This window comes from Aquarana catesbeiana, unplaced genomic scaffold, assembly GCF_042186555.1.
Source record: "Aquarana catesbeiana isolate 2022-GZ unplaced genomic scaffold, ASM4218655v1 unanchor238, whole genome shotgun sequence".
Lineage (NCBI taxonomy): Eukaryota > Metazoa > Chordata > Amphibia > Anura > Ranidae > Aquarana > Aquarana catesbeiana.
Window position 1 is genome coordinate 105,182 of NW_027362666.1, and position 23,721 is coordinate 128,902.

The 23,721-nt window shown below is 44.2% G+C and overlaps 1 protein-coding gene across 1 annotated transcript; it reads left to right on the forward strand.

The window, feature by feature from the left end:
* Positions 1-9,561: 9,561 nt before the first annotated feature.
* On the forward strand, positions 9,562-12,764 carry LOC141122074 (uncharacterized). Its single transcript, XM_073611867.1, has 5 exons — positions 9,562-9,730; positions 11,893-12,020; positions 12,107-12,230; positions 12,347-12,444; positions 12,534-12,764. Exons 1-5 carry the CDS (start codon positions 9,562-9,564, stop codon positions 12,762-12,764), a joined length of 750 nt encoding a protein of 249 aa, XP_073467968.1.
* Positions 12,765-23,721: the final 10,957 nt, after the last annotated feature.

Here is a 23,721-nt window from a genome sequence, read left to right on the forward strand (position 1 = left end):
GAGGACTTCAGCTGCTGAGACAAAATATTAGCAAGTGAGTAACACACTCCCAAACCAAATCCCATAGGGAGAGAGTCCAACATCCCCCTTAGGGGCTTCATAAAATATAAGAAAACATTCAGGCAAAAGTTTTCTAGTTTCTTACTCTACTTTTTCCGCTACATTGTAGACAGTAGGGGGTGTAAAAATAAAACCTCAAAACTTCTAGTAAGGACTCTCCTATAAAAATGATTTCCTCTGTTACTCTCTGTACTTACAAACTACTTCTAATAACACTTTTTACTGTGGCCTTTGCAGTAGCATTTGCCACTGGACATCCAAAAAACATGTCCATACAGACAAAATGCATACTTGTAAGATCCTAACTTGGGCATCTGGATATATCTTTTTTGTGATCTCTGGAAGGGATGTTTAGCTTTTGGTAACACCTTTGGTAACAGGTAAAACAAGAAGTGGTATGTTATAAAAACAACTGTGGAGGACCCTGGCTCTATCCCACGCTCATTTACTAAGGCAGCCATAACTGCTTGTGACTGATGACACGGTCCATGTGTCAAGCTGGAGGGAAAAGAGTGGCTGGCAGACATAAATGATCACCTTTTCCAAAGTCCTGTTTCATAAGAAGTTGCCCCCTGTGGACCACTTGTTCTTCTCGTTCTGGGGTCCTTAAAGTTTAATTATTATTCCCAGCTATACTGGGCCAGAACTAGGGTGGAATCTGAGTTAAACAGACCCAGCAAGTGTCTGGGGCTGTAATGCAGCATCCTTAGTGCATCCTGGTCTGCTTCCTTGTGTAAAAGTTAATATGGCTACCTCAGTAAGAACCTGGAAGGCTGAAAACAGCCGATCAAATTAACTTGGCATGCTTTATTGGTTTACCTGCCGAAGTAAAAACAAACTTCTGGCCCTTCAAATGGAACCAAAAGCTCTCTATATCTTGACTATCTATATAAATATACACTCACTTATTTTATAGCTCACAGGCTTTGCTAAAACATGGAGCTCTGCTTCATGAGCTGGGGAAAAAGGATCCAATGACTTTGAATACAGAGTATCCTTCTGGGTGATAAACTGCATCCTCAAATCTACAAAAAATGTAATATCTGGGTCTTCAGGGAGTGTGTCCCGCACTGGGCTCACAGCAGCTGATTCCTACACCATCAATTTAACACATGTGTCTTCCTTTCTTTTGAATAAATGTACGCGGTTTTCATTGTTAGATTTGTACATAAACTCATATTTTAAACCTTTCATTAAACAAACATTTAGTTAGCTGTATATTTGCTGCACAGAATGTCGGACCATTAAAAATTAAATGTTTGACCAAAACAATATCTAACTTTGTCTAATAGCACCTTTGCATAAAGCTACAGCTCTGATATATCGGGGTGAACCCTTCATTACTGGGTCCAGCTTCCATAAATATATTACAATGGCTTGTTTTCTATCACGCTGTTTGTGTAAGAACTCCAGTTTCATGTTTCAAAAGACAACTTTTTCCTGGCAATATTATAACAAATGATAACAATACCCTGCGGTCATGGAGAGATGCCCATAAATCAAAAATATTCTTCTGCTTATACCACTGTACTTACAAGAAAAAGGGGCACATCATTTCACAATCCACACATTCTGCTTTGGATTTCAAAAATAAAAATAAATAAAAACAAAAGGACCAACAATCTGTATGATGGACCAGAAAGCATCAAAAACTGTAAAACAACTGGCTGCAGGTGGGATCTATCCTAACAGGGTGTGTGGAATTGATGTGATGGGTCTGTTATATTTAAATTTTATTTATTATTACTCTTACATCATGGACCGCACATCAAGTTATTATCAAAAACCTTAAAAGTTCATTTTTGTAGAAAAACTTCTTATGTATTCCATCCATCTTGGCTTTGTTAAATATTATGGCAGCTGTATTCCAAATAACAACCTCATTTTAATCGTTTTTTCTCTCAATAAGGGCTTATTGTATAAATGTTAAATTACAAAATTGTTATCTTAATCTAAACTAACTCCATTCATTACAAATTTCCCCAATAACCTGGATTTCATTTCCAACCAAAGGTTGTCTAAACCAGTTTCAATATATCTATATTATTAATAAAATTGTTAAACTCATATTAGAAATGAATACTCATTATTTTTTTTTTTTTTTCCATAAAGATTTTATTGTGTAAAAAAAATATAACACATACAGAAATCGTACAGAGAATCTTGCACAATTGTCACATAGCTTAAAAAAGAAACAACATTGGATTCATACGTTTTCCAACAAAATGCTAGTAGGCGGTTGATCTGGAGAAAGATTTATGATAATGTTGGGAGCAAAAACATGAAACTTCTCAACAGGGTGTTATATTCCAGTGCAGAATTCCCCCCACTCACATCATCTTTCGGCGAGTATTAAGGGGAGAATTGAGCACCGGGCCAGTCCCGTGTAAGGGCCCAGAGGACGTCGAGACCCCTCCGGGCACAAATGTTGAGTGTCCCGAAGTTTCAAGATCGACAAGTGGGTGCCCTCATCTTGGGGCCTAATATATATGAGGCAACTGTACAAGGGTTGCAAACCAAGGAAAGGAAAATAGAGCAGTCTAAGAAGGAAGGAGAAGGGGGAAGGAGAAGAGAAAAGGGAAAAGGGAGGGTAGTGTTTGGAGGTAAGGCAAGTGGGAATAGAAAAGGATGGCTCCGGGGTGTAACCCAACCCGCCCCCCTCATAACCTGAAAGGGAGGCACCAACAGGGATGCCCTCTTGATTAAACGCGGTTATGTTTGTATGGAGGCCCGTGGAAGATACTGGCGGTATCCCTTAGTGGTCGTGAAGTGTATCCAACAGGACCATGTAGCCGTGAACTTCTGAGTCCTATCCTGAGAAACATGAATAAGCTCTTCCATGTCTTTTGTTTTGGAAATTCTTGCAAACCATTCACCGATTGATGGAACAGATGTAGATTGCCAATGTTTTGGGATGCATAGTCTAGCAGCATTCACCAGATGCATCGCTAGGGATTTGTAGTAGTTTTGTTTGGATAATGAGGTATGGTGTAGGAGATATTGGGCTGGGGTAAAGTCAAGAGTAAATGTGGTAATTTGTGTTATTAATTTGTGAACCTCCTTCCAAAAAGGTTGGAGGATTGCGCAGTCCCACCATATATGGAGCATAGTACCCACTTCCACTCCGCATCGCCAGCAAGTGTTGGGGATAGAGGTTTTAAATTTGTGGAGTCTTGAGGGGGTTCTATACCATCTGGTAGCTATCTTATACCCGTTCTCTTGTGTAGTGACATTCAATGAACCCTTGTGTATGTATTCATGGACCCTATTCCATTCCTCACTAGTTAAGGGTGTCGAAAGGTCTCTGTTCCATGAACTCTGAGAAGGTGAGATAGTAAATGTCAAGGGGTCATTAAGCAAAGTGTATAGAAGAGAGATGAGGTGTCTTTGTGGGGTTTTACGGTGACACAGAGTTTCAAACTGAGTGAGTTGTTTAATCCCGTGGGTTTGATTGATGTGAGATTCCAGGAAATGTCTGATTTGCCTGTAAGTCCAGAAGGAAAATGCTGAGGTTTTGGATATTTCTATGAGTTTTTCATGGGGCATGATTTTCCCGTCTTGATAGAAGTGCATGATTAAAACGTCTTCATGTGGCCATTCTTTCTGCAGGAAATTGGTGTGGGAGCCTGGGGGGAAAGCAGGGTTTCCTCTTAACGAAGTTAAGGGGCCCGGGATTGAGGCTAAGTTCCCCTTAAGTGAAGCCTTTCTGAATGCTAATAGGGATGGATAGATTAGTGGATGTGTCATTGTTGGTTGTGGCCAGTGCTTAGGGGATAACCATGGGAGTAAGTGTAAAGGAAGATGTGATATGGCATTTTCCAGGGGAATCCAGGATTTCTTGAGGGAGTGGATATTCCAATCCGCTATCCTCGTGAGGTGGCTTGCGCTATAGTATTTGCCCAGATCCGGCAATCCTATTCCGCCCCTGGATTTAGATAAGGTAAGTCTAGAAAATTTAATGCGGGGGGGAGAATCTCTCCATAAGAATGTTGAGCAGATTTTTTGGTATGTTGTAAAAAAGTTAGTTGGCAGGGCTATTGGTATTGTTTGTATGAGATATAGTAGGCGCGGCAAGATAAGCATTTTAATCAAAGCTGCTCGCCCAAACCAGAAGACATTTAACGTCTTCCATTCTTTGAGGAGATTTTGGGTTTTAAGAAGAGCTACCTGGAAATTCAATGCGTATAGGTTTGATAACAGGGGTGGGATTTGTACTCCTAGGTAGGTGAGGGCGTTCTTTTGCCATTGAAACGGAAAGGATTCTTGACAGCTTGTCACTTCTTGGGGGGGAAGCGAGATATTCAGGGCCTGTGATTTTGTGTGATTAATTTTTAAGTTGGATATTTTGCTAAAGAGATCAATTTCATGGAGAAGATTTGGGAGAGAGACACGGGGTGCTTGTAGTGAGAGCAAAATGTCGTCGGCGAATGCCGCTACCTTGTACTCTCTCCCTTTTACCATAATGCCCCGAATATCAGGATTGTTTCTTAATTTGTTGAGGAAGGGCTCTAAGGTGAGGATATAGAGAAGTGGTGATAGAGGGCAACCCTGACGTGTGCCATTCCTGACCGAGAAGGCGCCTGACAGGAGGCCGTTAACTCTAACTGCAGCGGAGGGACCAGAGTACAGTGCCATGATAGATGAGAGCATACGATTTCCGATCCCAATCGCCGAAAGAGCTTCGTGCATGTAGTCCCAGGCCACCCTGTCAAACGCCTTCTCGGCGTCCAGGGAGAGGAGGAAACCCTGGATTTTAGTGGTCGAAGTCCAGTGGTGTAAGTTTAATGTGCGAATTACATTGTCTCGGGCTTCTCTGCCCGGGACAAACCCTACCTGGTCCAGGGATACAAGGTTTGGTATTAGGGGGAGTAGTCTAATAGCGAGGATTTTTGCATACAATTTGATGTCTACGTTTAATAGGGATATTGGCCTGTAGTTTGCGACTGATGAAGGGTCTTTACCTTCTTTTGGTATGACCGTGATGTGGGCCATTAGCATTCTGGAAGGATCAAATTGGGCATCAGCTAAGGCGTTAAATGTAGATAAGAGTGTAGGGGAGAGGATGTCAGAGAATGTTTTATAATACTGGAGAGTGTAACCGTCGGGACCAGGGCTTTTGCCACGCTTCATTTGTTTAATTGCCACTTCAATTTCAGTTAAGGATATGGGTTTATCAAGTTCTAGTTTAAGTTGGGGCGATATAGGCTTGGGGCTATATTTGGAGAGGAAAGATTTAATGAGGTCAGATCGGGTTTTCTGTGCGTTTTGAGACATTTGATCAGGGCATAAGTTATATAGTTTTGAGTAAAAGGTCTCAAATTCTCTAGCTATTTCCTCATTCTTGACCAGGAGATCTCCCTTGGGATTGCGTAAGTGATGTATTCTGGTAGAGGTTTTAGCAGATTGGACTGAGCGTGCCAGCAAGCGGCCACATTTGTTCCCTTGCTCGTAAAAGATCCTCTGGGAGAGGATGTAGCGTCTGCTAGAGCGTTTGTCCAATTCTATTTTGAGAAGAGCGCGGGCGTGAGATAGTTCTTGTAAGGTGGCGACTGCCTGTGTTCGTTTGTGTGTTCTTTCTAGGGATTTAATTGTTGTGATAAGTGAGTTAATAAGTTCTTGGTTCAGTTTTTTGGCTTTAGCCGCCAGTGCGATCAGTTCCCCCCGGACCACACACTTGTGAGCCTCCCAGAGGGAGATAGGGGAGATTTCAGGTGACGAATTCTCAGCAAAGTAGTTGAGGATGCACGTGCGTATGTGATCTAGGGAGACCGGATCCCCGAGCAGCGAAGGGTTGAATCGCCATACTTTAGTTCGAGGGTGAATTTCGGGAAAAGTTAGTGTGACCGTAATGGGGTGATGGTCTGATAGAAACATGGGTTCTATCGTGGACTGTTTTAAATATGAGAGATCGGACTGGGAGAGGAAAAAATAGTCGATTCTAGAATACTTTTGATGTGGGGCAGAGAAAAATGTGTAATCTTTTACTGTGGGTGATAATGTGCGCCATGTGTCGTGAAGGGTCAGGTTTTGTAATTGGGTTTTGATCTGACGTAAAGCCCTGTACGTTAGGGCAGAAGAGCCTGATGATGAGTCCAATAGTGGATTCAGGGGCACGTTAAAATCTCCTCCAAGGAGAACTAGGCCTTCCTGGAAGGTTGCCAGTCGGTCACAGATGTCTCTAAAGAAGGAGACTTGATGTTCATTGGGGCAGTAAACGTTTGCCAGTGTTATTGGTTTGTTTGCGTACTTCCCTTTGAGGAAGATATATCTGCCCGTCGGGTCAATCAATGAGTCTGTGAGGAAAAAGTTTGCATGTTTGGAGATTAATATTGAGACACCTTTCGTTTTGGCCTCTGGGTTCGTGGCATGGTGAGCTGTACGGTATATGTGATTGGCAAGTTTAGGTATTGTGTCGGAGCGGAAGTGGGTCTCTTGCAAAAAAATAAAATGAGCTTTGTGTTTAGAGAGAGATGTCAAGACCTGGGAGCGTTTCTCAGGAAGGTTGAGACCTTTCACGTTAAGGGATATACATTTTAGCATTAATGAAAGATTGATTAATGGTTTCGATTGCATGGTTATGCGCTGTTTGCGTCTGGGGGTCAGACCCCGCCAAAGTGCAATTCAGTAAGTAGTGGTGGACAGTGTGTGAGGGCTGTCAGGGAGGGGGCGGAGCGGGGCTAGTCAATCCCCGGAGCCTAGGAGTATAACAAGAGAGAGAGAGAATTAGCGAAGAGAGGGAGAAGATAAAGGAGAAAGAAGAAAAGAGAAGAAGGGGAGAGGAGGGGTGAGGAGTAGTGAAGCAAGAGTGAGTCTGGGATGTAGGAGAGAAAAGAGAAGAGAAGTGGGAATAGGAGATGGGGAGGAGAGAAAGAGAGGAAGGAAGGAGTAGGTAGTGTAAGATAGGGTAATAGAGAAGAGAGGAATCGAGCAAAGAAGATACACCAGAGGCGAGGTTAGAAAATCTGCCTCGCCTAGGGGAGGAAAAAAAAAAGGGGTTCTGGAATATCAGCTGGTGTCCTTAGGGACCAGCTGTGTGGGGGAGCGAGAAAAGACGGGGGACCTCGATCGGGTGTGGACCCGGGGACAGATCCGCCTTTCTGCTTAAGCAGAGAAATGTAAGCTGAAGATTTGTGGTTTAATGTTATTGTGGTTTGAAGGGGAGCCCACTTAACATTATACTCTACTATAGAACCACTAGTATCATATTAAAGGAACCTGTGAATAGAAGCACAAGGCAATCATCAGGAAAACATAAGCATAATACATCATAGTAGGGATAGCCTATAAGCTGTGTACCTTACCGTATCAGCCATGTATTGAGCTTTTCAAGCAAGGGGGAGAAAATAACAGTATAATTCCCCTAAAACAAATACAAGAATATTAACAAGAACAAAAACAAGAACAAAAGCAACCGATATCCGATACTCATTGTGGAAGAGATATCTAACTTAAGCTTTTCCTGCTAAACGAAAAGCTAATCACTATCTTTAGAAGTGAAAACTGAGATGGCAGTTCCCGTGAGGGGGGATAGAGAGAATGGCAAGGGAGGGGAGGACTGGATGGATGGGGGGGTCAGAAGAAGGGGGGGTAGGGGGGAGAAGAGAAGTAAGGAAGGACGGAGGGGGAGGAGGGAGGGTGGGGGGAAGGGGAAAATAATTGTTATCAACGTTTGGGCGGGAGGGTCATAATGTGCGATAATGAGGTTGTGAGATTATGGCTTGTTCGGTAGCCCCCTCGGGGGTCCCAGTAACCTGATAGAGCGCATTGTATGTGATCTAGTTCCTGGGGTAGGTGGTTAGCTCACTGAGGACCAGGGACGTCCGGGTTAGTGGGGTCTCTCCTACCCATCACAGGTGTAGGTTGCGTGGGAGGTGATTAGAGCTAAAGTAAGAAAGTGGAACCCCCCGAAGGGGCACCCCGGATCGGGTAAGGACGACGTCCCTGATGATCAGGATAGCTATGAGTTTGCCTTTGCTAAATACATAAAATCATTTACCATAAAGATATGCCTTATCTACATTTGTGGGAGAGGAGGAAATACGTGGCCGTATCTTACAGTGGGAGAGGGAAGGCAGATCTTATTTTGTTCTTTGAGAAGTTCGAGTAAGGTGATTTTGGGGTATGGGCAATTATGGAAAAGATCGGTAAGATCTGCTGTTCCTCAACCCCCGGCAAGGGTATTTAAGGCCTAAGAAGGAGTGATAATTTAAGTATAAATGAAGCAAGACGAAACACATAAAAAAAAAAAAAAAAAAAAAAAAAAAAAAAAGATCTGTTCCTTCGATTCCAGAATGTTATTTTCCAGGTGGGAACTTGACCAGTTTGTGAGATATGGAGAAGTTCCTGTGTATAATAAGATGGAAAAGCCGGATAGGGGCGAGACGGGTGAGGATGAGAAGTGCCAAGGGATATCAAGTGGTTGCATTCTTGATGCATAACTTAGAACACAGTATAAGATGAAGGGGCAGTGTGCATCAGGGGTTAAATCCAAAACTCACTGCTGTTGCGACATGGCTGAGTAAGTATCGTCAATCTTCCGGATGGTTGCGTCCCGGGGGGGACATCGGAGCACGAGCAGGACTTCGTTGGTAGAGGTCTCGACGAGATGAGTGAGCTTTCGGAGATGCCGATCCTGCCTTGCGTCTACGTGATCTCTGGCGTGGTGCTTTCGGAGATGGATTAAGGGTAACCGGATGCCATGGTTCCGAGGGGAAGAAGAGGTCATACCATTCCGGAAGCTCGATCCGTGGGAGATCGAGCTGATCGCAGAAATTCTTCAGATCATCTGGTGTGCGGAGGATGGCAGAGCGTCCCCTGGTGGACGCAGATAGGGCAAAGGGAAATTTCCAGCGATACTGGATGTTCCTAGCGCGTAGTGCATCCAATAAACGTCTTAGGGCTCTTCTGTTTTGTAAAGTAATCTGTGACAAGTCCTGAAATAGCTTTACTTCGGCCCCATTAAAGATTACTCGGCCTCTTTCCCTGGCTTTCCGTAGGATTTCTTCCTTAAGGGGAAAGTTCACCAGGCAACACACAATATCTCTGGGTGGTTCATTCTCCCTGGGTTGGGGGCGTAGGGCACGGTGAGCCCTCTCCATGTCGATGGGTGAGTCTGCAGGTCTTTCTATTAAATCATTGAATAGTGTACATAGGGTTTGCTGTATTGAGTTTGGATCAATATTTTCAGGTATCCCCCTTACTCTTATGTTATGCCGTCGGCCGCGATTATCGAGGTCTTCCACATGCCTATGGAGGTCGAACATTTGGGAGAGTTGTGAATCATAGGCAGATTGGACCTGACGGATGGCTGCTGCGTGAGTCAGGGTTGTTTGTTCTACCGTGTCAATGCGGTGTGCAATCGCCTGCATGTCTGATTTTAGGTCAGCAATAGCTGCTGTCACCGTGCTTTTAATGTCCGAAGCTACTTTTTCCAGGTCGAACAAGTTTAGCATGTGTGTTCGTCCGGAGTCGGATGTGGGAGTAGGAGTACCCATGGTCTGCATGTCGGGCCGTTCAGTAGGAGAGGCCGGCGCCTGGGCCTGTGAGGCCGCGGACAGTCTTTGGGTGCGAAATATGTCAGGGATGTTCCTACTGAGTTGCGTACCTGGGTCTAATGTGGCACGGGACGTTGAGGAGCTCCGGGTGGATCTGCTCATGCTGAAATCAAGATGTGGGCTCCCCGTTAAGCCAAGATCTGTCCCCGGATCACAGGAGCTCTTGGCTTATGCTGCCATCACGGTCTCCGTCCAGGCCACGCCCCATGAATACTCATTATTACTTAATTTTACTTAATTTCCCTTTTTAAAATGCTTCCACTATCAAAGGATATTCAATTTGTGTAATACACGGTTAAATGTACCCTTTATTTTACCATGTTTGGAAAACAGATTCAAAAAATAATTGTGATCACATTGTTTACCATTAGATTTGTTAACCCAGCACATGTTTTGTCTAAAAAACTGGAATTGGCATGGTATCCTTCCAGCTTATCACTGACCTCTCATCCCAGCCACATTCTTTCAGGAGAGCACAAAGGAGGGGGTCACATCTGTGTACATGACACACACAAGTAATAGAACTAAAGGTCCCAGCATTCGCACACACACCAATATCTCTCTAAAATCGCTTACATTTTCCCATTTGTACACAACACATGCATATCATTCTCTCACTTTCTTTTAACTCTCATTAATATTTCCCTGCCTAAATTCTGCTTTGCTTATTTTGTTCAGATATCTTTTATATCTAGCTTCTATGATAAGACGGCAGCCACAGTGCTCATCCCATCTTCCCTCTCTGACAACATATAAAGTATTCTGTTTTAACCTCTCATTTCTCTGTTTTGACTTTACTAGTTGTAGTGCCTGACCCCAAATTCATCCCACAACTTAACATCAAAATATCCCTTTCTGTCTAGTGTTAATGTCACCCTTGATCCATCCTGCTCACATAGATAGCTGTTTCTCTAGCTGTTTACTCTGCATGATTCTTAGTCCCTGTGGACCTTGGTAACCCAGTTACCCATTGTGGATCCCTGTCCACTTTAACCATTAATCTAGGGGCTCAGTATAGGCGGAACCGCACCTTCGGTTCATATATAGCGCTCCTCTTGCGCTGGGCATTTTGAGGGTCTCTTACCCTTCATTCCCTTACTTAATTCAATGCCCATAATGACTGGCCAGTCTTCTCTACTTGTGCCTATACCCTCTTGCATCTAAACTACTTTATCTAGCAGATGTAGTACATATACCTGTGAACAGCACTATTCTTCCCTTTCTTATCTATAACACTCCAATGAACAGTAGACAGGGACAACATAACATATAACCACCAATCAATACAGTTCGATTAAGGGGAGTAAAATAGGTACCCTTTGTCCCAAAAATGCCTTACCGATCAAGGAAGTCTGATAACTCAAATGTAAGCAAAAGGCTTACCTCAGCCGGCTGATTATCAGAAATTCCCGGATCGTCTCAAGCTCCTCGTTTCGGATACTCAGGGTCACCTGGAATCTCCTCCTAAGGCAAAGCTCGCCATGCTGACTCGCCATGCTGACATCAGAATCTATATGTCCTACGACATCACACTGACCTCACAGCTTCTCCTCCCAATGTCCCTCCATTCAGAATCTATATGTCCTACGACATCACACTGACCTCACAGCTCCTCCTCCCAATGTCCTTCTATCCAGAGTCTATATGTCCTATGACATCACAGCTCCTCCTCCCAATGTCCCTCCATCCAAAGTCTATATGTCCTACGACATCACACTGACCTCACAGCTCCTCCTCCCAATGTCCTTCTATCCAGAGTCTATATGTCCTATGACATCACAGCTCCTCCTCCCAATGTCCCTCCATCCAAAGTCTATATGTCCTATGACATCACACTGACCTCACAGCTCCTCCTCCCAATGTCCCTCCATCCAGAGTCTATATGTCCTATGACATCACACTGACCTCACAGCTCCTCCTCCCAATGTCCCTCTATCCAGAGTCTATATGTCCTATGACATCACACTGACCTCACAGCTCCTCCTCCCAATGTCCCTCCATCCAGAGTCTATATGTCCTATGACATCACATTGACCTCACAGCTCCTCCTCCCAATGTCCTTCCATCTGTTTTTTTTTCCCTGATGCTCCTAGGATGTGGGCGGACCCTTGGCATCCTCACTAGCAAAGTGGAACTGTTGGTCCTGCATTGTATGTAATGACATCAGAATGTCTGCTACAAGCTTTTATCCTGCATAGTGTGGGGGTCCTGTGGGGGTAAATTATACCTCAGTCTGAAGTGAGGCTTTAATAAAATAGATTTTTCTATTTGTGTTCAGATCTAGAGTTTTCCTCCTGTGAAATCTGGAGATCATATGACCATCACATTGCCTCCACCTCCCTCCCTGATAGAATAGAGAAATACAAAGAAGATTCTGGAAGTCACCAGAGAGATTATGGAGGAGAGGTGAGCGGTGCTGGGAATTCTGGGACATTATCCAGTAACAGACAAGGGATGTGTCTGGATGGTGACTGTATCATTGTGTGTGTCAGGTTCCTATAAGGTGTCAGGATGTCACTGTCTATTTCTCCATGGAGGAGTGGGAGTATTTAGAAGGACACAAGGATCTCTACAAGGACGTCATGATGGACAATCAGCCGCCCCTCACATCACCGGGTAAGAGGAGACTTTATTGTAAAGGAGAGAGCAGTACGGAGGGTCCACCTAGATCCCCCATCATCTGATAAACGCATAGAAACAATGTATTCAGTCAGTGTGTGTGTTTCCTACAGATGGATCCAGTAATGGGAACCCACCAGAGAGATGTCCCCGTCCTCTGTATTCCCGGGATTCCACACAGGAAGGGCACACCATCCCTCACCATCATCAGGTAGATGAGGAACAATCACTGATAGTATCATTAGGATCTGTACATTATCTGCATTGTTACCATTGATGTCATTTTTATTATATATTCAGAGTGGAAACCTGAGAGAGTGTAAAGTTGAGGTTAAAGAAGAGATAAAAGAGGAGGATGATGAGGATGGGGTGATTGAGTTTCTAAAAGAACACAAAGATCTGTACCAGGACACCATGGTGGAGTCATCCAGCTACAGAAACCCACCAGAGAGATGTCCCCCTCCTCTGTACTCCCGGGATTCCACACAGGAAGGTCACACCATCCCTCACCATCATCAGGTAGATGATTGACACTTATTGGTAGTTCTGATTTATACACAGCATGTTTGTTGCAATTCAAGTTGGGAAAACAGTTTGGACTGAGCAAAAAGTTTGGTCTGAACATTGCCTGTTTGTCCATTTGGCGAACACCAGAATTTGCAGGGCACTCGGTGAATGTTCGCCCCATTGAATGCTCTGCAATGCACAGTGTATTCTAAGCCCTGATTGGGTAATGCTTTGCCCAATCAGGGTGCAGTGAATAGCTGGTTATTTAGGAGTGAGGTTGGGAAGCCAGACATCCTTAACAACCGATGAGACATTAGCTGTCAATGTGTTTCCCCCCCTGACAGCTGAATTAAAAAAAAACATTGCCGGCAATAAAAAAGTGAAAAAAAAACGTGGGAGCCCCCCCTCCATTTCATACCAGACCCTTATCCGAGCATGCAGCCTGATAGGCCAAGAACTGGGGGGGTGCTTTAGGGCAGGGGGTCCTCCCATTACAAAGTACCCTGTCCCCCCAGCTGCTTGGACATCCCCCCCTCCGCTGCTCTTACCGGGCCTCCCGTCCCACCGGGAGACCCGATCCGCGATCTGGCACTTCCGCCGGTTAGAGTAATACCGCGTACACACAATCGGAAATTCCTCCAGCAAAAGTCCGATGAGAGCTTTTGGTCGGAAATTGCGATCTTGTGTATGCTCCATCGGACTTTTGCTGGTGGCATTTCCGCCGGCAAAAGATTGAGAGCAGGTTTTCTATTTTTCAGATGGAAAAAGTTTCTATCGGAAATTCCGATCGTCTGTGGCAATTCCGACGCGCAAAATTCCTACGCATGCTCAGAAACAATTTGACGCGTGCTCGGAAGCATTGAACTTCATTTTCTGGGCTCGTCGTAGTGTTGTACGTCACCGCATTCTTGATGGTCGAAAGTTCAGAGAACTTTTGTGTGACCGTGTGTATGCAAGCCAAGCTTGAGCGGAATTCCATCCGAAAAACCATCCAAGATTTTTCCGAAGGAAATTCCGCTCGTGTGTGCGGGGCATAAGAAACGGCTTAGTTCCGGTCTTCTCTCTGTAAACACAGAAGCCACGTCACTTCCGGTTTACTCGGCTGCCAATGGCCGGTTTTTTAAAAAATAACAGTATTTAGAATCGACGTTTTTGGCGATCTGAATACTTTGAAGTGTAAAGGAGGGATTTGGGGTCTTTTGGACCCCCTGATCCCCTCCATAAAGAGTACCTGTCACCACCTATTACTGTCACAAGGGATTTTTACATTCCTTGTGACAGCAATAAAAGTGATCAGAATTTTTATTTTTATTTTTTTAAAGTAAAAAATAAATAAATAAAATAAATTAGAAAAAAAATGAAAGCGCCCCCGTCGCCGAGAGCTTGCTCAGCAAAAAAAAATGCACACGTCGCGCCCGCATATGTAAACGGTGTTCAAATCACACATGTGAGGTATCGCCGCGGTCATCAGAGGGAGAGCAATAATTCTAGCACTAGACCTCCTCTGTAACTCTAACCTGGTAACCGTCATTTTTTTCAAAGTGCCGCCTATGGAGATTTTTTAGGTATCGTAGTTTGTCGCTATTCCACGAGCAGGCGCAATTTCAAAGCATGACATGTTGGGTATCTATTTACTCGGCAGAACATCATCTTTCACATTATATAAAAAAATTGGGCTAACTTTACTGTTTAGTTTTTTTTAATTCATGAAAGTGTCTTTTTTCCTAAAAAAATTGCATTTGAAAGAACGCTGCGCAAATACCATGTGACATAAAATATTGCAACAATCGCCATTTTATTCTCTACGGTCTCTGCTAAAAAAAAATATATATATATAATGTTTGGGGGTTCTAAGAAATTTTCTAGCAAAAAATACAGATTTTAACTTGCAAGCAACAAATGTCAGAAATAGGCTTAGTCATGAAAAGGTTAAAATCAATATTTTACATATTGAACTGGTCTATGCCCAATTGGAGTCATTGTCCTTCAAAGTCCCACCAGAGGGTCTCTTTTTGTTTTGGGGTTCATATTAGGGATGTGGGCGATTTCTCCTCCACCCCACTAGAGGTGAACTATTCTACCTAACCTGTTCACCACTTCAGCCCCGAGCCTCTTTTTGAGATTTGTTGTTTACAAGTTAAAATCATTTTTTTCTTGCTAGAAAATTACTTACAACCCCCAAACATTATATATATATATTTTTTTTTTTCAGACACCGTAGATAATAAAATGGCGGTCATTGTAATACTTTATGTCACACCGTATTTGCGCAGCGGTCTTACAAGCACAATTTTTTGGGAAAAAATGCACTTTTTTTGTTAAAAAAATAAGACAATAGTAAAGTTAGTCCAATTTTTTTCTATATTGTGAAAGATAATGTTACGCCAAGTAAATTGATACCATGATACCATAACATGTCACGCTTCAAAATTGCGCCCACTCGTGGATGGGCGACAAACTTTGGCACTTAAAAATCTCCATTGGCAACATTTCTACAGGTTACCAGTTTTGAGTTACAGAGGAGGTCTAGGGCTAGAATTATTGCTCTCGCATTAACGATCGCGGCGATACCTCACATGTGTGGTTTGAACACCGTTTTCATATGCAGGCGCTACTCACGCATGTGTTTGCTTCTGCGTGCGAGGTCGGGGGACAGAGGTGCTTTTTGCTGGCCAAAGACCAGAGCATTTTTTGCGATTCGGCACTGCGTCGCTTTAACTGACAATTGCGCGGTTGTGTGACGTGGCTCCCAAACAAAATTGACGTCCTTTTTTCCCCACAAATAGAGCTTTCTTTTGGTGGTATTTGATCGTCTCTGCGGTTTTTATTTTTCTTTCTCGGACATCACGGGACACAGAGCCACAGTAATAACTGATGGGTTATGTAGGTACCTTTAGGTATTGGACACTGGTCACACCCTAATCAGGAAGTTCAACCCCCTATATAATCCCTCCCCTTCCAGGGATACCTCAGTTTTTACGCCAGTGTCTTGGGTGTTGGACGTGTAAAGATGTGCTGTGCTGAGCTCCAAAGGGAATATCCTGATATCCTATACTGGGGCAAGCCTGGCGAACCGGATCCATTCAAAGTGTCTTTTCATGGCCGAATTGGATGGTACCCGGGCCTTGTGTCTGAAGAAATGAGGTTTTACCTGTAATGCTTCTCTTTTTAGAGAGCTGGACCCCGCAGATCAGAAAATGGCTTTAAATCTCCTAATTTCTGGCTAGGTGCTTTACAGGGCCAGAACTGCAGGATCCCCCTATTCGTAGGGGGCCCCAGTCTCTGACGTTTTTTTCAAACGGAGCCCACCATGAGAGGTGAAGATTGGGTCTGTGTAAACTGAACCCTGCGGCTGGATAAGGTAAGAGGAGATTCCACAGAATTTTGAATTCTAGCAGGTTTTCTCCTTTAAGGTAGATGCATGCTATGCCTATTGTGACCACCGGGGGCTGCCAAGAGCACATAACTTCTCATGCTGTTTCTGTCTCAGCGTTCGACGCTGCACATCTCTTCCGACCTGCTCCAGGTAGGATGGGATGGGGGAATTTCTCCTCAGGAATGTTCCCCCCAGGCCAAGGGGAGGCCGCAGGTGGGCTGTAAGGCGGTTTTTATACCGCACTGTCGCTGCCGCTGCCGCCAGGCCGCCATTGCATCTATGCAGGTCCCATCGCTGCCGGCCTCTCTCCTTCCTCCTTCACCCCCAGCCTTCCTCCATGCTTACTCCGGAAGGGTCAGGCTCTCGTGGGAAGCACTCGTTTTCAAAAAAACGAAGGGGGGGGTGGCAGGGGGGGGGGCGTCAGCACAGCGCCAGCATGCTCAGACGCCCACAGTGCCAAAAGCATGACTACTTAAAGCACACTCTACAGGTGCTCTGAGCCTTGGAGGGACACAGAGCTGACAGTCGCATGTAAGGTGGGACACAGGCATTCCCCTAGGCAGCATTTACTAAGGTAACACCAGACTGGGCATTTGGTAGCAAGGCTTTTGCCAGACTACATCGCTCAGCAGTCAGTGTTCATTTGTGATACCTCCACCTTGTTGCTTTGCACTATGGGTAGAAGAGGTTCAAGTACCCCCAGAACCAGAGACACTAGGGGATCTCGTTCAGGTTCTGAGGACCCCCTGTCTGCTACATCCTCCCCCCCTGAGGGGCCAGGGACGGCTGGACAGGGAGAGCCGTTGGGGTCAGGGGCTGTACCTGCCTCTGGCACTTCAGCCCCTGTATACATTACGCAGGAGGTTTTTTCCTCAACCATCAATGGATTAGAGGAAAGATTAATGACCGTGATTACGTCTTCACTCAGTGGAAGAAAACGCACTAGGCCTTCCTCTGTTTCCCAAGACCCTCAAGCAGAGGAGCTCTGGGATAAAGGAGAGGAATCCCTTTCAGAGGATCAGGATGGGACAGATAATTCCTCTTCAGAGGAATCAGGTGGAGAGGGACCCTCTGCGACTTCCCAAGAGGAGAAAGTCTTAGTACAGATCCTTACTGGATTGGTCCGCTCCACATTTAAGTTGCCCGTACCTGAAACTGTTAAAGAACCCTCTTCTTTAGGGTCTCTGAAACCTCCTCAAACAGCACAGGCTTTTCCTGTTCATAATTTACTTGAAAAGCTCCTTTATTCTGAGTGGGATCACCCAGATAAGCGATTTCTTTCGCCGAAAAAGTTTTCAACACTTTATCCTATGGAAGAAAAATTTATTAAGATGTGGGGGATGCCGGCCATTTCCTCCGTAAATAATAGTCTGACTTGTCCTGTAGACAACGCTCAGGGATCCTGTGGATAAAAAGATGGAATCCCTATTGAAGGATGTTTTTTCCTTAGCAGGTTCAGTGGCCCAACCTGCAGTAGCAGCGATTGGAGTCTGTCAATACTTAAGAGACCATGTTAAGCAGGTTATCAAAGTTCTACCTGAACAGCAGGCCCAGGGGTTCGCTAACCTTCCAGCGGCCTTATGTTATGTTGTTGACGCCATCAGAGATTCTATCATGCAAACCTCTCGTCTTTCTCTTGGGTTGGTGCATATACGTAGAATCCTATGGTTGAAAAATTGGTCAGCCGAAGCACCATGTAAGAAGCTCTTGGCAGGGTTTCCATTTCGTGGTGAAAGGTTGTTTGGAGAAGACTTGGATAACTATATCAAGAGAATCTCTTGTGGGAAAAGCACTCTCTTACCTGTTAAGAAGAAGAGTAAGCTATAATAATAATATAAGAATAATCCTCCGCTCTGGGGTACAGTGCACTGTTTGTAAGTGTTCCCATTGTTTTTCATTAAATTTTGAACGCATCATACAGAGAGCACTAGATCTCCTTTATTTTTATTCCATGTGATTACTGCAAGTTCATAAGATATCAGTGTCTGACCTGTCACAAGTGGATCTGTTCCTGCTAATATCCCCTTGAGGGAACTGCTGTTTTAGACCTGACTGATTAACTCAGGGGTCCATCTGCTGAGGTGAGCGGCTTGTGTTACCAATGGTGGAGGTCTTTTCACTACAGTCACTTACTTTTGTGGATGTCACTCGTGTCACCGGATTATTCGCTGGAAACCTTTGTCTTGAACTATAGAAAATGGACTGTTCTTTATTGTTTCTATTAGATTTTAATTATATGCGCTGTACTGCTTTTTGATAATACACATGTTCAGTGATTTGATAAATTTGACCCTCAGTACCACAGCTGCTTATTGTTAGTCTTATATGGTTTGCGCTGGTTGATTTCAATATATTGCCGTTTATTTTAAAAAATTCATACGAACACACGAACACCATTAAATTCTATGGGACATGAGAATGAAAAACCAAAAGTGCTCATTTTAAAGTCTTATATGCAAGTTATTGCCATAAAAAGTGTTTGGGGACCCGAGTCCTGCACCAGGGGACATGGATCAATGCAAAAAAAAGTTTTAAAAACGGCCGTTTTTTTTCAAGAGCAGTGATTTTAATAATGCTTAAAGTTAAACAATAAAAAAAGAAATATTCCTTTAAATATTGTGCCTGGGGGTGTCCTTAGTATGCCCTTAAAGTAGTGCATTTTTCCCGTGTTTAGAACAATAACACAGCCACTTTTTTTTCAATTTCTTTATTAGGTTTTTTAAGACAAAAATTCATACAAAACAAATACAGTCAGAGCTGGGTTGCCACTACCGGCCCTACTTATGCATCTACCAACAATCTAAAATGAATACCTCCCTCCCCCCGAAATCCCCCCCACCCGCCCCTCTTCTCTCCAAGTACCTGTCTTCAGTCCCGCCCCCTCACACTCAATCTTGGTGATTGCTTGTACTTTAACCAGTCTTTCCATCTCCTTTCAAACCCTTCTTCTCCTACTTCACCATTGAACCTTAGAAACTCCATATTATAAGTTTTGTTAATTTTACCAACTCCTCAACAAAGGACTCTCGGGATCCTTCCACTGTCTGGGGATTAAACTTTTTGCTGTATTTAGGAGATGGGGCAGCAATGTTCTCTTATATTGTTTGATGGACATTCTGACCCCGTGGAACAGACAAACCCATGGCTCCTCAGGTATTTTAGTGCCAGTAATTCTTCTCTTATTAATATTACTTCTTTCCAGTATACTTTTATTTTAGGGCATGTCCACCATATATGGGACATAGTTCCAATTTCCACACATCCCCTCCAGCATAAATTAGAAGCATCCCTTTGATATTGGTATAATTTATCTGGAGTTATGTACCAGCGTGCCAAGCACTTGTAATTCATTTCTGTCGAGCTACAATCCGATGATGTAGCATGTGTCAACCGTAATATTTTACAAACATCTACCTCCATGTCTCCTGTTCCCATCTCTTCCTCCCATTTTTTGATAAATGGCAGGGGCCCCAATATTTTTAATCCATTCAGAATTTTGTAGATCCTCGAGATCCCTCTCCTTCTGTCTGTGGCTGAGCACAGCCGTTCTAGTGGGAGCAGGCTGTTCTCCGACCTGATTGGTTGGGGAAGGGACTCCACAAAGTGTTTTAACTGTGCGTACCTCCACCTGTTTACTTCCAATACATCTTTTTTATTAGTCAATTCCTGAAAAGTGCATATTTCACTGTAATATCTTTTAATTGTGCGTTTTTTTGCTTAATCCAATTACCAAACAAACTCTCTTTCCCTGGTGCAAAATAATATGTGTCTCTTAGTGGTATCAGAGGGCAGTTATATCCCCACTTTTCCCTTTTGTGTACCGTGACCCACATTGCCATTGCTATCCGTGTAATCCTGTGAGTGTGCTCATCTAAATCTCTTATGTGTGTCGGAATCTATATCACTTTCCCTAGAGTGACCTTACTAATCCTACTTTCCAATTTCACCCACCTTTTTTCCTTATTTATTTTTACTCATTTAACCACCCGTGACATAAGAATTGCGATAATAGGTTTTTATATCCGGTACCCCCAAACCACCTTGTGCCTTATCCTTATCTGTTCTGCCAAATAAACCTAGGTAGTAGTGTATTTAATATTTTGAAATATGTTTCTGGGATTAAGATTGGTAACATTTGCATTTTAAAAAATATTTTAGGGAGGATTATCATTTTAAAGCTGTTAATCCTACCAATCCAAGACCTTTGTCTAGAAGCGATTTTATTTAAATCGGTTTTGATATCATTCAACAGAGGAATACAATTTTGTTGGTAAATGATTTCAAGTGAGGGTGTTATTTTAACTCCTAAATACTTGAAATCGGTGTCCATCGGTCTCATCCCTACTTGTAACGTGGATCAAGAAGGGTTGCCAGCCAGTAATGATCCCTCTCCTTGATACCACGAATCCTAGGGTCCTTTCGCAGGCTTTGCAGAATCAAGGAGGCCATGCAGTGTAAGTTTGCAGAGGCATTCGATTCTGAGTCCTCTGGGTCACTAAGGATCACATTATCAGGAACTACCTCCTCCCAGCCACGTACAACTCCTTGGGTTTCTGGGGACTGAAAACCATCCCTTGAAGACTGCTGCTGAGTGTTATCCTCTAAATCCATGCTGACACAATCCTCCTCCTCTTCTTCTTGTGTGTTTGGCGGACCTGCAGGAATGCTATCTGGATAAAGGGGGCCTTGAGAGGAAAGGAAGTCCTCCTCTTCCTCCCGCTGTTCTGCTTCAAGTGCCCTGTCTATGATCCCACAAAGCGTGTGGTCCAGCAGGAAGACTAGAGAGACAGTATCACTGATGCATGCACTGTCACTGCTCACCATCCTCGTGGCCTCCTCAAATGGTGACAGGACAGTGCATGCATCCCTGATCAGTAGCCACTGGCGTGGCGAAAAGAAACCAAGCTCCCCTGACCCTGTGCCATACTTGCACAGGTACTCATTGATGGCCCTCTGCTGTGTGTGCAGCCGCTGCAGCATTGCCAATGTTGAGTTCCACCTGGTGGACATGTCCCAAATGAGGCGGTTGGTGGGCAGGTTAGCCAGCCAAGCACTGGCATTGTATGACCACCGGAAATGACCACAGACTTTTATGGCCTGCCTCAGGAGATCTTGTAAGCCTGGGTATCTGGTCAAGAAACGCTGCACTACCAAATTTAGGACATAGGCCAAACATGGAACATGGGTCAAGTGTCCCTTTCAGAGGGCGGAGAGAAGGTTGGTGCCATTGTTGCTTACAACCATTCCTGGCTGAAGCTGCCGTGGCATCAACCACCTCTGAGCCTGTCCCTGCAGAGCTGACAGAATCTCTGCCCCAGTGTGACTCCTGTACCCTACGTAGACCAACTCAAGCACCGCATGGCATCTTCTAGCCTGAGTGCTTTGTAGCCCCTTGAGCGCATACGGAGCACTGCTGGTTCAGAGGACAATTCTGCAGAAGAGGCCATAGAAGAAGAGGAGGGAGGGGAGCATATAGATGTTGTGGCAGAATCACCACCAGCTTTTTGGAAGCGTTGTGGCAGAACAAGCACCAACACGGAACCCTGTCCTGCATCCTGTTTCTTGCATTGGGGCCCTGAAGATTCTAGTTACGCCTCTGCTGCAGACTCTGACCATCTCCTGTAGTATATCTGCAGTCTCTGACCATCTCCTGTACTATGTCTGCAGTCTCTGACAGTCTTCTGTACTATATCTGCAGTCTCTGACCATCTCCTGTACTATGTCTGCAGTCTCTGACCGTCTTCTGCACCATGTCTGCAGTCTCTGACCGTCTTCTGCACCATGTCTGCAGTCTCTGACCGTCTTCTGCACCATGTCTGCAGTCTCTGACCGTCTTCTGCACTATGTCTGCAGTCTCTGACCGTCTTCTGTAACATGTCTGCGGTCTCTGACCATCTCCTGTACTATGTCTGCGGTCTCTGATCATCTCCTGTATTATGTCTGCAGTCTCTGATCATCTCCTATACTATGTCTGCAGTCTCTGATCATCTCCTATACTATGTCTGCTGTCTCTGACCGTCTACTGTAGAATGTCTGCAGTCTCTGACCATCCCCTGTACCATGTCTGCAGTCTCTGACAATCTCCTGTATCATGTCTGCAGTCTCTGACCATCCCCTGTACCATGTCTGCAGTCTCTGACCATCCCCTGTACTATGTCTGCAGTCTCTGACTATCCCCTGTACTATGTCTGCAGTTTCTGACCATCTCCTGTATCATGTCTTCAGTCTCTGATCATCTCCTGTACTATGTCTGCAGTCTCTGACCATCCCCTGTACTATGTCTGCAGTCTCTGACCATCTCCTGTATCATGTCTTCAGTCTCTGATCATCTCCTGTACTATGTCTGCAGTCTCTGACCATCCCCTGTACTATGTCCGCAGTCTCTGGCCATCCTCTGTACTATGTCTGCAGTCTCTGACCATCTCCTGTATCATGTCTTCAGTCTCTGACTGTCTCTTGTACTATGTCTGTAGTCTCTGACCATCTCCTGTAGTATATCTGCAGTCTCTGACTGTCTTTTGTACTATGTCTGCAGTCTCTGACCATCTCCTGTATCATGTCTTCAGTCTCTGACTGTCTCTTGTACTATGTCTGTAGTCTCTGACCATCCCCTGTACTATGTCTGCAGTCTCTGACCATCTCCTGTATCATGTCTTCAGTCTCTGACTGTCTCTTGTACTATGTCTGTAGTCTCTGACCATCTCCTGTACTATGTCTGCAGTCTCTGATCATCTCCTGTACTATGTCTGCAGTCTCTGATCATCTCCTGTACTATGTCTGCAGTCTCTGACCATCTCCTGTACTATGTCTGCAGTCTCTGACCACCTCATTATTATAACAAAGTATTGTAGAAAAGATCACACCATAGAAAATGGGGAAAGTAGAACATAAACCCGAATATGAAGGTGACATTTGTGTACGAGGAACACCTTAACAATTACTACCATTTTATTCTCCAGGGCCTCTGCTTTCAGAAAATATATGTTTGGGGGTTTTATCGAATCTTCAGGACCAAAATCTGCATTTTGCCATGTGTGCAAAAATAATGGAAAACCAGCTCTGGCAGTGAAAGGATTAATGTGAGCTAGATGGGATCACTCTGCTGTGGTAACACTCTAAACATTAGAGCTCCCCCTAGCTGCAGCCTGGTAATAACATTGCTAGGAGGTCTATTCATTTATCTGCTACATACTTCCCATCTATATAAACGTCTCCTGACATTTAGGGGTCTATTCATAAAAAATGTGCATAGCAATTCGGCCAGTAAAAATACATGTACATCCCTTCTGTGTGAATGGGGGTAAAAAACAAATGTTATTAGGAGATTTGCTGTGCTGGTCAAATGTTTGACATTGATTTAAAATGGAAAATTTGAATTAAGCCACTAGAGTTTCTTCTGTTATAAATCAATGGTTGGTTTAAAGAATTTACGTTCTTAGATATCTACTGTACTCATGTAACCATGCCTAACACAGGAAATTAAAGGGTCTATTTAAAAAAAAATGGCTGAAAGAATGTGACATGGATTTGCCCACCAAGTATCACACATTTTTTGCCATATTTAAGTTAATACCGCGATTCCTATGATCATCAGATCCATCTAGT

What these genes read in the sequence shown, in the direction of transcription:
- LOC141122074 (XM_073611867.1), top strand. Translation starts at nt 9,562, where the DNA reads ATGTCGGGCCGTTCAGTAGGAGAGGCCGGCGCCTGGGCCTGTGAGGCC. An exon ending in AGAGAGATTATGGAGGAGAG is followed by an intron (nt 12,021 to 12,106) that starts GTGAGCGGTGCT and finishes TGTGTGTGTCAG; the next exon opens with GTTCCTATAAGGTGTCAGGA. An exon ending in CCATCCCTCACCATCATCAG is followed by an intron (nt 12,445 to 12,533) that starts GTAGATGAGGAA and finishes TTATATATTCAG; the next exon opens with AGTGGAAACCTGAGAGAGTG.